The 17,951-nt window shown below is 27.0% G+C and overlaps 1 protein-coding gene across 5 annotated transcripts in view; it reads right to left on the minus strand.

The window, feature by feature from the left end:
- LOC107451397 (Hormone receptor-like in 38) overlaps window positions 1-17,951 on the minus strand; it is a 68,184-nt gene that overhangs the window by 11,679 nt on the left and 38,554 nt on the right. Inside the window, exon 1 of one of the 5 annotated variants that reach the window (XM_016067469.3) lies at window positions 10,388-11,315. The exons of 2 other annotated variants lie outside the window; for them this stretch is intronic. In XM_016067469.3, the coding sequence (XP_015922955.2) occupies window positions 10,388-10,541 (154 nt within the window). In that variant the 5' untranslated portion in view covers window positions 10,542-11,315. Of the gene's footprint in view, window positions 1-1,321; window positions 2,086-10,387; window positions 11,316-17,951 lie in introns of those variants that run through there. 2 more of the 5 variants (XM_016067472.3, XM_016067470.3) reach the window with 2 other exon arrangements.

The raw sequence follows: 17,951 nt of genomic DNA on the forward strand, positions 1-17,951 counted from the left end.
TAGATCCAACTTAATTGGGACATTATAGTACCTTTTCTTTCGAAAAAGGAAAAAAAATTGTCATCAATTATTTCTGAACCTCATTTTTATAGACCAAATGTTAGATTATAATTATTTCTGAAAAACATGCTTGGTAAACTACTTTAATACAATTTTTAAGCTCAAAATTTACTTTATTAAATTTACAAATAATAGGAAAAAAACATTAAAAAACTACTGAGAAAGTCAACGATATAAATTTAAATATAGATGGGCACATTTAAATGAGCGGAAATTCCCTCTTGTGGAAAAACAACACACTACAGCTATACATCTTCACGTACCAGATGACGTCAGAAGAACACGCCCAATCGATCATGTAGAAGACGGATCTTGCGAGGGAGGAGAAAATCATAGCACGCATTACACGTCACGATGTGACGTCACGATATTTCGTCTGGAGACTTTTCTTTTTCATTTGTTTTAATTTCGGTTTCGCATTGATTAATATATTAATAATTTCAGTTTCTTATTTCACATAAAGCGGTCATTTTACTTCAAATAAATAAATAAATTATTATTTTAGTTTTAATTCATGAAATAGTACATTATACATGGTAAAAAGAACATTTATAGATAAAAATTACGGAGAAATAGTAGCAATTTATTTCAGCAAATTATTAAGCAATAATTATTGAAAATTTTAAAAAAACATTTAGAAATTCCTTTATCTTCCTTTATAAACAACTTTTCGAACATAAATATTTAACAGTTACGAAAGAAAAACCGCTTATAATTCCGTCTTAATCAAAAATTTATAATCATATTAAATAAATAATAAATAAATACCTATGAAAAGTTTTTAAAAAGTAAATCACTGTTCTTTTTAATATATACTGCATTGTCCTGAACATTGTAAATAAATTTTGACCATAAATAGAATTACCAGCATTTTCAGCGAAACTTATAAAAAAAAAATTTATTTATTCTTGTCAAAAAATTAACTAAATAAAAACATGAGTAAATATACTTTCAATTAAGAAAAAACAGATTTTATAGTAGAAATTAAAATCAGAAATACGTGAAGTGCGAAGAGAGAACATAAAATAGTATATAGAGTTATTATTAGATAATATATGCTATCATTTACAAAAATACTTTTGAGCGCGTTCAAAGAACGAAGAGTAACTATTTAAATTCAATATGAAAAATGTAAGTGTAAGAAAAGTATAATAATTATTTATGAACTAAAACAAATTGTTATTTATATACAATATAGAATATCTAGCTAAGAGTTAAGAAATTTTCATTCAATTTATGAAAATTTTTAAGAATTACTCACATGTAACTAGCAAATCAACGTGTACCCAAGTTGAAACAGATAAAAGGCGATAATCATCGCCAAATCCGTTAATTTTATTAAAGTATTCCACTTTTCTGCTGTTATCAGATAGATCCAGATGATAACTCTGATAAATGATAAGGAGGAGCAAACTCGTTTAACACGTGTGATCTATAGGAAGCGCTAGAAGCTCTTCTCTCCGCATCTACACAGTTTCAAGACCTTCATCCGAATACTCTCCGGTCTGATGATATGCTCTACTATATACTTTCTCTTACGAACAGACAGTTCCCGGGCTTATGACGTCGGTTCCGGCTGACGTCACAAAACGACGCGCCCAATGGTGTACAGGTCTTGTAGTAGTCCTGGAAAAAGGAGGATACGTCACAGGTGACGTCAAAGCATTTAGCTAAGGAAAAGATCGATAGACAAACGTCATATATGCTGCTGTAGTGGTTGTGTCTTATACGTTGCTGTGGAAACAGTGGCTTTCTTCATGTTTTTCAAATACTTCGGTTGTTTGCAAAAATAGAATAGCCAAGATTAGAGATAAATAGAAATATCTGGAAATGAAGTAGAAAATCGGAAGTAATTCAGCTTTTCTTCCCATTCTTTTACTGAAAAAGTTTTCTCACCTGTTTTAGCGAAGCAACTTACTAAATCACGCTTCAGTCGCAACAACAACGCGTGCCGTTAATATTTATATCTGTAAACAGTCATAAGCTCCGGATATTACGAACGAGCTGTAAGAGAACGTTCTTAATGTCAACAATTGTTTATTTTTCCAATGACCGATAACAATCATCAAAAACTAAGACTGAGTAGCTTTACAGCTATTATGAAAAATTAACTCCTTTAAACTCAGCTAGTTTTTAATGAAAAGGTTCAAAACAAAGCAATTTTCTTAGATTGTTTGCTGTGAGTTTCAAGTAATTTAAGATCTAATTACTCTGCATTTTATCTAACATTAAATTACTCTGTACACAAAAAAAAATTATAGTAAGCTGATAAGATTTTGTGTAATTTAAAATATAGCTCATCAATTTTTGAGCTGTGGCTAAACTAATTGCTTTAATCAGTTGTTTAAATTTTATAATAGACACTGGATATTAATTACCCAATATTTAGCATTATGTATGACAGAACGTCAGAGATTTTTGAAATTCTCAAGACAATTAAGAAACTAGTGAACATTTTCGTCAATGTGCCAAAACAATTTAACTTATAAAGAAATCAATAGTTAAACATTTGCTATGAACATACGCGTATCAAACTAACATAAATATAATATGTGTACATGAGTATGAATATGAAAGAAAAATATATATAACCTACAAGTATAATATAGGCTATGTAACCTATAGTTAAGATAAAGCAAAATTATTTTAAACAAGCCAGAAAGAAGTTATAACAAAATCGCAAATAAATGTAATACAAATTTAAAGGTTACTGTTTTTACAAAAGGTTTAAATTTCCCATCTGCAAAAACAGCAAGAGAAAACATTACGATAAAAATGATACATCTCTTAGTATATTTGTAAAAACATCCTGTATGAGTATTTTTACTGCCAGTAGCGTACAATCAATACAGGAAAGCTACTGTATAGGCTTCTAAACATATAATAAAAAAAGTGAAGAACTATCGAACTTTGGACCGAATGAAGAACTATAGTAAAGGAATTAGGCGAATTGTTGAGAAAAGTAAACCAAAAATATAAGAAAATCATTGTTAAAATAGGAAATAACGATACGATAGAAAAGTAACTCTATCTTGCCTATAGGAGCACCCTGTAGAAGTGTTTTTACAGCAGATAGAGCACCCTTGGGGGAAAGCTATTTTATTTGCTCTTCAACATTGAGTGAAAAAGTGATATGCTGTCGTCTACAAAAATAATCGTTTTTCATGTAATTGTTAACTAATTTATTTACTTATTTATTGAAAAACAAACAAAATATAAAGCAAACAAATTCATGTCACTGATAAATTATAGTAAAAGTTGTAAGTAATGATGCCATTGTAACATCCCCTTGCTAGTATCCTGTAGATGTGTTTTTACAGCTGATCGACTAATCTTGGGGGGAAGTTACTTTATTTACTTTACAACATGGAGTATAAAAATGATAAATTATGAACTTATATAAAAAATAAAAATATTTTTTTTCTACAGTACTATGAGTAACCAAGTGGGAAAGTTTCTTTAATTACTTTTTACATTACAATAGTGAGTAAAGTTATCGATTAATAAATATAAAAAATCACATTTTTTTAAATATGTTTGGAAAACATTACTCAAGTCGCTGATAAATAAATTACTGCTAATGTAGTAAACATTTATTCTATAGTAAGTAATAAAATGATGGCATAGTAAATAATGATAAAAAAACAACCTGTAGAAGTGCTTTCACGACAAGTAGGGTAATCGTGAGGAAAGGCTGCTTTTATTTTTTTCACGAATCGATTTTTCACAATATCGAGTAAAAACCTAACGAATTATTGACTTGTAACAAATTATTTGGATTTTTATAATTAATAAAATAAAGACAATATAATCAAATCTTAGAAAAGAATATAAAAAAATTAAATTGTAGAAAAATTATCGTAAAAGAAGAAAAATAGGATGGCGAAAGAGAAATAATTTTTTGTTTCTAAGAATATACTGCAGAATATGTAAATCATTTCAGCAGAATTAGTAAATCATCTCAGACATTAAACTCAGTAAACATGTAAATCATGTTCAATAAAAAAAATCCTTCATTGATCTTATAAACGTAATTGAAACATGTTATTAGTAAAAAAATATATCTTTGATTTAATTTATTTTTAATTGGCTTTTATTCAAATAATCACAATGAAAAAATGCATAACTGAATAATTTACAAAACAAGTCTAATAACTCAAATAAAGGCAATAGTTAAGAATTTATGTAAATTATTTTTAAATGTAAGATATTATCTAACTGTTATTTTTAACTATATGATAAAACAACTATATTAACTAGATTATTTAATTTAATATGCTAATCGCCATTATTAAGTTATAGACTATATCTTGGAAGGGCGGAATTAAACGACAACATCTTTAGAATGTATTACAAACATCCACAATTTTTGTTAACAATACGTAAGTAATAAAATGGTATAAAAATACAAACTTAAACTTATTTTTAAAACAATGGTTGCTAACATTCATTGCGAATTTAGAAAAGATTATGAGTTACTTATTAATATTCAATCAGCCTTGGACAAAATTTAAAAACAAACCAGTAACAATGGAACTTTTAGGAGTCTAATTTTAAATAAATCCCATATATTTAATTAACTATATTTATTTTACTTAGAATTTCATATAACAGTGCAATTTATTCCAATAAATGTAAAAAGAGGAAACGTAAGAATGTTTTATTTGTTGTGATTTGTAAGGTTTACTAAATTGATTTAGTAAAATTTATGAGACAAAATGTATTATTTTCAAATAAAAAAAAAAGATATTAACTAATTTTGAGTATCATGCACCAATACAATTTATTTCATTAAAATTTAAGTGCAACAACGCTTTATTCGTAGTTAGTTGTGAGTTCAGAGATTTCGTAAGCAGTTTAATAAATGTAACGCAATTTTTGTGAGGTGAAATGCCTTATTTTCAAAAGTGAATTACATAACTAGTTTCGTGTATCACTCAATTTATTTTCTTCAAATGTAAGAACGCTTATTTGTAGTGAGTTATGAGTTCAGAGATTTCAAAAGCAGATATTTATTAAATTTAATTTTTGTGTGTTTCAATGCATTATTTTTTTAATGAAATACATAATTAGTTTCATATATAATGCAATATAATTCCTTCCAGTTTAAAAACGTCTTATTTGTAGAGAGTTGTAAGTTAAGAGATTTTAAAAGCAAATGTTTATATAATTTAGTTTTTTTTTGTGCTGTAAAATGCATTTTTTCAAACAACGAAAAATGTGAATGAATTTGTTTCGTATATTAATAAAATTTATTGTTTTATAAAATATAGTACTGGGAATCGTAAAAAGACTATTTATAGGCAGATAAAAAGTTCACAATCAGATATTTATTAAATTTAAAGTATTTCCTTAAGTACTAATTACTTTTAACGATGTATTTGTAGTTATCGAGGAGATATTTTCAGATATTTTCCCCACTAGATTTGAATTAAGCATAGAAATATTATCAGTGAAATCGGTACATAAGATTTTAAAAATTCTGCAAAAGCAAGTCGTATTCTTATGTACGTAAAGGCTTTAGTAATAAAATAACATGTAAATTATAATCATCAGTAAGATTTATAATTTCATTTATTTTCTTTGGTTTGATTACTCCAAAAAAAATTGGTTCTTTAAAGTACTGAAAGTTAAAAAGTTTATCTTGAGATTATTACTTAACTTTAAGACATGGGTTGTAATTATAAGTCACATAATTTTACTTGGTATTTTTTTCTTAAATGCATCTAAAACCATATTGACTTTTCTTTAAAAAATACAAAAACATTTTTCCTCTAAGTGCTTTATGCAGCAAAATTCAATTAGCTTCATAAAACAAGTTACTGACGTAACTTAGAAACAGCAAAAGTCAAACTTTTGTAATTAAGTATTTAAATTTCTTGAATGAAATATTTAAATTTTTTGAATGAAGTATTTAAATTTTTTGAATGAAGTATTTAAAATTTTTGAATGAACACATGTACTTAAAGCATAAACTTTTTGAAATAAAAATTATGCAAAGTACTTATGTCTTTATAACATAGCTGGTTAGAGAAAAAGATTTCCTGTTGATCCTGTTTAATCCTTACTTTTTTTACTTTATTCCTTCAATATCCTTAGTCCTATAATATCTTGAGTTATTTTAATATCTTTTTTTTCATTTAATATCCTTATTTTTCTTATTGATAAAAGTGTGGATTCGTTTTTAGCCTATTGCATTTATCTTCTGTCAAACATTGACATTGGTTGTTCTTGTATTAGGTATTAGAAATTACCTATTTTTAAATATCTCTAGTACCGGTACACGACGACCCTGACCCAATACCCAATGGAATCAATACCTCCCTTTTTATCCACGAAACATCATCCAACGGGGTAAAAGCAATCGCCATCAACTGCGCACATACGTAAAAATATTTGGTAATTTTAGTTTTTATTTTGAAAGTAACTTTCTCAGACTTCATTACGTCATGGCAGAATAGATCGATTTGAGGTATGTTCGGATGAATCTATCTTTATTTTTTTTATTTTTTTTTGGTATAAATAAAGGTTCTATGATATTTTTAGCTTGAAGCTCTAGTGTCGTAAGTTGTTCATTAAATGTAAAAATATAGCAACGAGATATTTAATTAGTTACATTTAAAAAGTATAAAATCTCATATTAATTAAATTAGAATATTTTTAATCTTCTAAGCTGTTGATTCGAAATTTCTAACCCTTAAAACTGAATATTACCCTGCATATCAAGCTGGTTTTGCTGATTTCGCCATGTATAAAAAAAGTTTTGTACAAAGGAGAAAATTTAATACAAACTTTGTACAATTGATAAACGTTTGGAGGATCAGACCGTTTAAACTTTTAATTTAATCATTTAAAAAATAGGAACTCTAAAAGAAAAATTAAAAAATTTTTAACTTTCTGAGAAGTTGATTCGAGATTTCTCACCCTTAAAATTTATTATCGCCCTGCATAGTTTTTTTAACTAGTTTTTTTATTTCGTTATTTAATAGGAAAGCAGAGTATGTGACAGATGAAACTTCTCTCACCAGCAGGCATGATTCTGGTACAATAGCACAAACATATCATAATCTAGAGCATATTCGAGAATCTCGATAAACATTCTTCACTGTAAAACTTCTATAGCATCTCAGTCAATGTTAGGGAGAGTATTTTGAATTCCCTCCTCCCCTGCCATCCGCTTGTTTATAAAAGAGATTTGGGTTTAAATACATGGAGAGTTACTCTATCTCCTCCATCCCTAGCTCAAGAATTTTTCCTTTGGAAGGCTAACTCAAGGAGTCAAAAACATGCAAAGATGTTAACACTAAGTTGACATAGATTGTAGTCTTTGCTTATTTAATTAATCTCCTTTTTAAAGTCTGAAAAAAATTATTTTCCTTTTTTAATATTTTCTAACTGAAAACTAAAAAGTCTTGGAATAACCTGGTAGTTTGATCTAAAACACAACATTTTATAAAATAAAACCTACTCGCCAACCCTTAATATTCGGTCGCCAACGACGAGCTGGTGATTGGAAATTTCGCGCCCTGTTATAGTACCTATAAAAATAGATGTCAGATTGAACTTACGTAACTGATTGGTTTAAATTGAATTTATATTATAATTAGCTAAATTGAACTATATAATTGATCAGCTTAAATTGAATTAGTACAATAAATTGAAATTGAACCTATATAATTTTTAAGTTTAAATTACGCTTATATAGTTGATATGTTTAAACTGAACTTATAGAACTGATATGTTTAATAAACATATATTATGAGTCAGTTTCAATTATTCCTATATATTTCATAAGTTTAAATTGACTCTATATAATCGATATAATATAATATATAATATAATATNATAATATAATATAATATAATGTAATGTAATGTAATGTAATGTAATGTAATGTAATATAATATATATAATATATAATCGATAAGTTTAAAACGAGCCTATAATTTGGACTAGTTTAAATTCGATCTTTATAACTGATAAGATGTAATTGAGCCTATATAACTGATCAATTTAAAATGAGACCAGAGCTCCGACGATTTCTTTTTTATTATTTCCTGTATAAATTTCAAACTTTGAGAAAGGTATTTACTTATTTAATTTATTGTTTTCAAGTTTAAAATTTATTCACTAAGTAAAGTTTAAAAAAATATTTCCGTTAAATACAATATCCTATTGCATACAAATAAAGATAAATTTTTTCTACAAGCATTAAATAAAATCAAATTTAGGTTTAACTCTAAATTCTTTTTAATCTAGTAACTCCAATAACGAAATATTAATTATTAAAGTAATTGAAACAAAATTATAAAAAAAATAAGAAAGAAAGAAAAGAAAAATTGAGGGATAAAATAAACAACTAATATTTAACGATTTTACTAAGTTTTTTTTAAGAACTGAAAAGCAAATATTAATCATAGCAATGATTCTTTTATTATAAAGTGGGTCAGTACAGGAGAATTGATTGATATTGATTTATTAATGGTTTTCTCATCTTAGAAACAGTTGTCCCGGTTGTTTCTTACTCATTTTAGTCCAAAAGGGTAGATAAGGGTTTATAGAAGAAATAGCAGATAAAATGTGAGTTAATTGCACATATTTTTTTCTAACCCTTTGTTATAAAACTATCATCAAACATGAAAACAATATTTAGCATTTTTTTAAATTTTATGCAACAAAAAATAATGATAGTCACTGTATGAAATACAAAATAAGGATGAAAAGGTATGTTAATATATAAAACATATGTAATAAATACATTTAATATATATATGTTTTTAATAAATATATATAATATACATGTTAATATATATAATAAATATATATATAACTCTACTTTGTGTTTGACAATGGTAGACAAAAGGGGTCTTCCACATTTAATGTCACGCATGCCGGGTTCGTAAAATTGTAACATAATGTAACAAGGTTGAAGGTGGAATAGGTAAAAACACATGTTTTGCTTAAATTAAAAATATATATATAATCAGAGGATTAAATATTTTTATATGCTTCTCAGCAAAATCGGCAACATATTCATTGTAATTGTAATGCTTACAAATATTATTAAAAATAAAATCAGAAATAGGATTTATAAGGCTGAGCTTTGTTTCAAAAGTGTTAGTGTATGTTTATGCAATACAGTTTGACGTGTGGGGAAAGTGGGGCACTTTGTGACAAACAGGAGGAGAGGATACGAAAATACTGAAAAAAATGTAACATCAATTATGGACAGCCCCGAAGTTCATTTTGCAATGGAGGAATGAATCTATGAAACTCGTAAAACACTGAACCAATTACATAAAGGATGAACCAATAAGAAAATTAATGAACTACATAATGCACTAATGAAGAAATGACTCAAATTTTTTATTCTTATAAAACCTATTAAGGTGAAGCGATTTGTAACAATTTCAGGTACTTTTCAGTCAGATGGGGGAAATTAAATTTAACTATTTATTTTTATTTTATTTTCATTTTTTTATTTTACACAATTTTTTTGTTAATATCCATTTTAAATAAAAAATAAAAAACAAAAAATTATTTTTCAAAAATTTAAAAAAGCTTTAAAAATTAAAAAATAAATAGTTGGATTTACTTGCGTTTAGGTAACTGAAAAATACTTCAAAAGCTCATTTTTCAATGCTTGAATGAATCTATGTAAAACAGTGAAAGAATTGAACGAAGAAAAAACTACTTACAGAATTAGGGAACTGCAAAAACGTAAGCACTGACTCAAATTTTTTAACAATGTTATAAGGCATATTAAGGTTGAGCGATTTGTAACAATTCTAGGTACTTTTCACCTTGGCGGGAGCAGTAAATTTTTTTATTTTAGTTTTTTGTGAACGTCCATTTTTAATAAATAAGCAAAAATAAATAAAATAAATAGTTGAATTTACTTGCGCAAAGCTAATCAAAAAGTACCCAATTTTATAGTGAAGTATGAACTAATTTTTTTAATAAAGTTATAGATAATTGTTTTAACAGATTCATAAAAAATTATCAAATAATAGGAAAAAAATATTCAAAAATAAAATAATTAAAATTTTTTTTCAAATAATATAAAATTTCGATTATAAAAAATGCATTTAAAACGATATCATAGAACAGTAAGAGCCAATTTTCCTAAAACAAAGTAAACAAATGAAGAAAAATAAATATTTAATTGAGAATAACTAATATTTATGGATTCTATCAGTTTTAATCCACTAGAAAATTTAATCAACGAAAAAACAATAAATGATAAGTTGCGCAACAGAACTAAACTATCGTATTGCAAACAGAAAAAAAAAACAGAGAAACGATAATTAATTAATGATGTCATTACCTGAAATTCGAAGCAAATCTAATGAGCGTCCTCCCCATGGATCACATGGTGGAAAGTTGTTGTGATGATTATCAGCTTCCATCCAGTACATTGCATTTGGGAAATATTGACCATTCAGATACTTAGCTGATCTTGCCATGAAAGACAATCCCATTCGGAATAATCAGTTATGATACTTGTATTCTTATGATACTTGTATTCCAATGATAATTGTATTTCAGATTACTCATATACTAACTCTAATATTTAAGTTTAATAGTATTCCAATAATGCTTGTATTCCATTGATACTTGTATTTCAGCATTCCAACACTTTATTCTACTTATATTCCAATGACATTTAGTTGATTTGTATTCCAATGATACTTCGATTTAGTTTATTTGTATTCCAATGATACTTCTATTTAGTTTGCTTGTATTCCAATGATACTCGCAGTTCAGCTCACATGAAGAGCAATGATACTCGTATTTAGTTGACATGCATTCAACTTTCTTTCCTGTTCTAAACTACGATTATTTGCGATGTGTGTAAAATTGCACAATCACGCAAAACAAAATTTTAATTATTTAAATCATAAATATTCCACTTAGCAGTCACAATGAATGAAACTTTCAATTTTGGGCAATAATTTCGAATTACAGGTTAACTTTTACTTATGAAGTAATTACTGATTTTACTTATCGAACTACACACGTAACGTGCACGCTGTGTAAATGGAAACTTCTTTGGATGCTACTTATTATTCATAGCAAGCTTTGGAGTACGCTTGCGTGTGATTCCCATTCTTTGATGAAACAAAAAAACATTTAACAGCCGGTTTTCAAACATACGCCCGCGCGCGAGCGGTATTTCCACGCACAAAAAAACACATGCACACCTCACACAAGCGTTTGGTTCCACTCGAATGGTTTTTCCTACGACTTTTCTCAATGAGTATTACAATTTCTCGTAAGATAAGCTCCGCCTCTAACTTCCGATCACAAGGGCTATTTAATCGCCATCTGATTGGCAGTGACGTAACTTTTATATTTTGTTGAACTGTGACGCCTAATGATGGAATTACGTCACGGTGGCAGTGACGTTTGACTTAAGGCAATTTCTGTTGACTGTTCGGAAATATACGACCAAAAGAAGATTTATTGCGGCTTCCTGTCGTTTTTATGTTTTTGTTTCGTTTTTGCATTTCATGACCACTTCGGACACTGCGTAGAGGTTTTCTTAGAAGAGGATATTAAGCAAGTTTATTTTTCGAGAGATAATTAAGAACTGCTTCCGAGAATGCAAGATGTAAAATAAATAATCTAAAATTTCAAATGTATACGCAATTATGAAAACAATTTATTTTAAAAAAGAATTTTATAATTTCTATTTTTATCACTGCATTCATGAATTATCTAAAAAGAAACATTTTATGAAACTATACTACCACAATTTCCATTATGTATAGTGGTATGATCCATAAAACCACTATAAAAATATTTGTAACGTTTTTTCTTTCTATTTATTTTTTTTTAAATATTAAGATTTAACTCTATAGCTTATTGAATAAATAAATAATAAAAAATATATAATATATAAATAAATAATAAAATTGAAGGAAATAAAGAAATTGGTAAGAAATAAATATTAAAAAAATTTTTTTAGCTAATGGCGGAATTTTTTCCTGATAAATATTCCGAAAAAACGCTTCGCCAAATTAATGAAGTTGCTTTTTTCATTTGTATAGGTATATAAATGTAGTCAAAGGTACTAGGTTAATGCAACATCGGGGCCGTTCATAAATGCATCAGGCTGTTTTAAATATTTTTGACGTCTCTTCTCCCATTGTGACATAATATTACGCTTCACCATTCTCCCGCCTCTCTCTGTCACATGTGACGCTATCTAACATAAATATATACTTTTAATTCAAATACAAAGAACTATGTTGTCAACCATATTTGACATTTTCATTAAAATTTTAACTGTCTGTTTTAGACGTTTGTGAATCTAACAATAATATTTATTAAATAAATACATATTTTGATGAATAAATGCAGATTATAAACACAAATAATAAAGAAATATTTAATTTGCTGATTTAAAACTTTTTCAATTTAACCAATATGTATAATATCACATTTTGTATTACCACTTCCACCTCCATCCCCGCTGTCACAATTTCACGAACACCCTTTCCTCCCCTTCGAACATGACATCATTTATGAACGATATATTAAATATTAGTTATATTTCATTATTAATTTTCAAAACCCTATTTTCGAAAAGATTAAATTTCATAATATTTCATAATAATCATAATATACATAATATATATAATAATTTCATAATATACGATTAAGTTTATAACTTTTTACAAAATTACCATAACAAGACCTCGTCTTCACACGGTCATAAAAATTGACCTTAGCTAAACGATTTAACTCTGATTTTGGATTTAAAAAAATTATGAGTAGATATTGCCCAAAAACAGAACGTTTTGTAAAAATTTTAGTCATGTCTTAGTTTACAATACGAATGAAAGTTCCTCTTTTCTAAAGAATAATTAAAGAAGAAATCATTTATGAAATATTTTTAGGAATAACTCAATTAACAATGAAAATAATGTCCCATAAAGTATTACACATTTTAGGTAAAACCTTTTTCTTAAATTAAATGTGTTAAAAGAAACGCAGATTAATGTTATTTCATATTATGAAATTAATTCAATGTTCTTGAAGAAATAGTGAAAATAAAATATATGTATTAATCCAAGCCAAGAAGAAAGGTGTGGTACGAAGCCGTATCACGAAATCTTCGGGAAAGCCTATTTCGTACCCAAGACACGCGTCGTCAAAGTTTATTTTTCCAATCGAAACTAGTTACAGTTTCGTTCTCCTTTTACTTTATTCACAAGGTCAAGGTCAGCGTGTCTATGACTGTCAGACTATTGGGTTTCCACGTGATGCGCATTTGAATTGTGACGTCATCAAATTTAAATTTCGAACCCTGTGTAAAAACCAAGTAAATTAACGCATTCTTTTATTTGACATATGGGGTTTTCCTAACTGCCCATGAAGATCCAGGATCTAACCTAAGAATGAAAATAACACCAAAGATTCGTATCTAAAAATTGTTCTTGAGAAACTAGGTAATTTCATACTTTTCAATGAAATGAAAAATCATTTTTTTCTCTTCAAAATAAGAAAAAAATATTTCTTTGGTAATGTCGCACTTAGAGGGTTTTTGATTATAATTACTATTACCATTCGATTCTAATGAACAGGGCGCTCCGTAATGACAGCACTTTAATACATATTTTTAGAATTATCATCAAAAACAAAATTTTTTAAAAAAAGTAAGCAAATTACGGTTTCCAAATTTATATTTAAGTGACGTAAACACTAAAACGTTACCAAATAAAAATAAATAGTAAAAAAACGGGCTTTAAAACATCAGAACCTGTGTGATCGCCGATGAAAACTGAGAGAAGTTGAGGGAGTTTATCATTCAATCGAATTGCGTCTGAACTTTTCATCTCGCCTTCGTCATCAGTAATTCAACAGTGATCGATAGTGTTTTCGCTCCTCTTTAGCTTAAATATGAATTTGTTGTTCCTAATTGTATTTCTATCTTGCTTTTTGACAAACATTCTGAAAACATATATAACAGATGTATTAGGGTGCTATTTTAGGAGAAATTTGGATCCGATAACGAACTATTTAGAAACATTTCCAGAAAAATGCCTCTTCACAAAATTCATATTTTGAAAAACGGAGTCTATTACGTCAAACGCTGACTTTTAAAAATACCACATTAAAAACATGATTTTCGTATTTCTTTTATCAAAAAAAAGGGTTTTTTTTCATGTATGTATAGAAACAGGACATCAGCGGCACAATGTACTCGATTCTATGGTAATTTTTGACACAATATTATGAGTAAATTCTTCATATATTCACAAAAAAAACCTGAAACTTTCACAATAAGTCTAAATAAACCCATGATGCTTCACAAAAATCACAAACACAGCACGCTAAATTCATAAAATTAACACTAGATTGCCCAAGGAAGTCATTTTGAGTGCTTTTTAATTTCAATTACAAAAACAATGATGTATATAATAACACAATTTCTTAGAATTTTGTGACTTTTATAATTATTTTTATTGTTGATATTTACTAATAACTTGTTATATAACTGAAAATAGTATCAAAAATATTAAAAATTAGTTTTAAGCAAATTTATTTATACATTAGTTATTATTTCACAATGCAGTCATTTTGACTGCTTTTGGGCAATATAGGTCTTTTCAGTCTTTCTAGTGCTAAAAGATTTTTCTTTCACGATTTGTGTGGCGCGCAAAAACTTTCAATTAAGATATTTTTGTAAACATTCTTCATAACAAAGCATTAATATTCAAAATTGAGAATTAAAAGTAATGAATATTTCGTACAAAAAATGCTTATAAATAAGCCATTAAACGTATAAGGAGAAAAAAAATCTGGAAAATTAGCAAACTGTATAGTAATGACATTTCCGGTAAAAATAATAATAATAAAAAAACGTAATTCTGGTTTATAAAAAAAAAATTTCATCTTGTGATTTTTCGCTCATATGACCGTTTACCGAAAATTCAGTTTTTCAAACTTGTAGTTCTTATTACCACATTAAAAATACGAAACTAATAAGTAAATTTAATCGAGTCAATAGTTTTCGGCCATGCTTTAATGTATTCTAATAAAATTACCAAATTTAACCACGTTTACCAAACATTATTATAAATCGTTTTATTGTTAATTTTACAAATATTTATCCCAAAGTGCTTTAATAAAAATTAAGAGATTTTAGGTGTTCCCATAGAGCCAGAAACACGGAAAATTTAACCACACTTTCTTTCTCAGTGTATGAGGAGGTCTTTCCAAACGAGAGTAAATAATACAGCGGAGGACAGTTTAATATAGATGTCTTGAAACAATAGCTTTATTGTCTTTCAAAATTCATTACTAAATAATTTATAGATCCGCTTACTCGGCATCTATCCAAGAGATCAGCTATTAATTAACGCTGAATAAAATGAATTGGAAAAACTTATATGGCCGGAGACACATGATTTAAGAATGCCGCCTTATTTTGCTTAACAGCATCATTTTTTTAATACAATAAAACGCATGTAGTTTGTTGCACATACGAGAAAATGTTATAATTCAGACAATATCATTAAGTCAAGTTATTTTAAATTGAATGTTAAAACTTCTGCAAATTTGAAAAAGTACAAAAAGTTGCAACGTTTTTATTTCTAGCCAAGTTGATTTCAAAATGAATGCAAACAAATGGCTGGATCTAGACATGTTATTTTTATAATTACACTAAGAAAATAAGTATCGTCAAAATTACCAGACTATGGTATAATTTATCGTATTTCTGGCTCTGTGGGAATACCAAAAAGCTTGGTAATTTTTACCGAAGTGCTTTGGTAAAATTACTAATTAAAAATGGTTCTATAATATGTGATAAAATTAAGTAAATGTATTAAAATTGGATAAATGTGTTAAACTTTGGTAATTGTTTCAGCAAGGCATAAAAACTATTTATTCAGTTTAAATTACTTTTTTGTATCTTATACCAAATGTGTAGTAATAAGAACTATAGTTTTGGAAACCAGTATTTTCGGTAAACCGTTATCATACGAACAGAAAAATTACCAAATGAATAATATAAACATCGTATATTTTAGTTTTATTAACTAAAATTGTTTTTTTTTAACCAGAAATGTCATTACCAAAATGGTAGTTTTACAAGATTTTTTCTTCTCCGAGTAACGCGAGTAGTAAAATTAGGTAATTGTTTAAATGTTATTGTTATTGGAAGGCACGGAAGGAAAAAAATAAAAATTCAAATTTTCGAATTATTAAATTTTAAATTCGAATTATTATTACTAATAATTTCAAAAATTATTTAAAATTAGAATAAAAATTTATAATTTTTTTAATGAAACGCACCTTTTAGTTGGTTAATTAGGTCAACAAAAAGATTTTAAAAAATATACCAATCTTGAAAGAGACAACATTTTTGTAAATTCTTCTTTTTTTTAAAAAAAATTATCTCCTTAACCTTCACTGATTTTTAAAATTATTAATTGCTAGTATTTACTTTATTATTTTCATCAAGTATGCAAAAATTTTAGTTAATTTGATTTAATAGTTCTAAATAAAACTCAGTCGTCCTTATTAAAAAATCACTTTAAAAAACTGCGTTTACACTTTTAAAATATTCCATAATAATATATAAACTACATACTTTGGTATTACTTTCTTAATGTGATTATGTTAAATAGTAACATCATTTAGTTTTAGTCATTAGCTTTATAATCAATGAATTACATATTCGTATAACTTTGGAAATAAACGAATCAAGTTGATGTTTTGAACTACAATTTTTTTAAAAGAATTAAAAGAATAAAAATAATCGATTGAAAAAAAGGGTTAAAATTTTAATAATCGTTTGCTAACTGACAACCACTACATTCAAAAGTTCTTTTTACTTAATTCCTACGCAAAAGTCAAATCAAATATAAGGAAATTAAATTCGAAATTGTAAAAAAAAAGTTTCGCAGTATACATGTTATGAGTGTTACCGTTGTTCTGTTAAATGCAAGTTCTTTCCAAATCAAACACAAAAAATAAAAAAGAAGCTATATCAATACGTCATTGTGACGTCAAGTCGAATATTCTCCTGAAATAGCTAATGTAATCAACTTGCAATGACAACACTTATATTTAATCATTCTGATGTGTTTTTAGGTCTTGAGTATTACTTTTGCTCGTATTTTTCAAAACAATTCTATATTTAACTTCGATTCCTATTTTTAACAAAAAGACAATTATAAAGAAGTGACTATATTAAACTAACGCTATTTTTAGACTTAATAATTTATAACTCAGTATCCATCAGAGAAAATATTTATACTTTTGCCTTTATTTGAATCGTGTATTTACATTATATTTTTGTCTTAGACATTTGACTTAATTAATACTTGTTAGAATACTTGAAAATGTGGATAAAATATTTTCGTGCGTTACATAACTAATGTTAATAAAATACCTGAATAAAAAAGTCGGGTGTTCTAAATGCACGGAGAAAAAAACTCTGGTAAAATTACCATTTTTGGTGCTGACACACTAAAAAAACACAGTTAGGATAATAAAGCCGAAATATACGGCATTTAATCCATTCATTTAGTAATTTTTTCGATTGTATGGTATCGGTTTACTTTAAATCTGCTTTTTAGAATTATTGTTCTACTTACCAAACTTTTACTAAAAATACAAAAGTAAAAAAAAAAAAATAATAAATAGTTAAGCCATACTTTAAGGTATCATGATGAAATTACCAAATTTCACCACATTTACTTGCAAACCACTAAACAATAAAACCATATTGTTAATTTTACCAAAAGTCATTAGCAATGCGTTTCGGTTTAAATTACAGTGCTTTTCGGTGTTTGCATAGATCCAGGAACACGATAAATTTTAAAATTTTCTGGTCGTTTTCACAATGCTTTTTTTCGTAGTGTGACTATAAC

Source organism: Parasteatoda tepidariorum, chromosome 1 (genome assembly GCF_043381705.1).
Source record: "Parasteatoda tepidariorum isolate YZ-2023 chromosome 1, CAS_Ptep_4.0, whole genome shotgun sequence".
NCBI classification, from domain to species: Eukaryota; Metazoa; Arthropoda; class Arachnida; order Araneae; family Theridiidae; genus Parasteatoda; species Parasteatoda tepidariorum.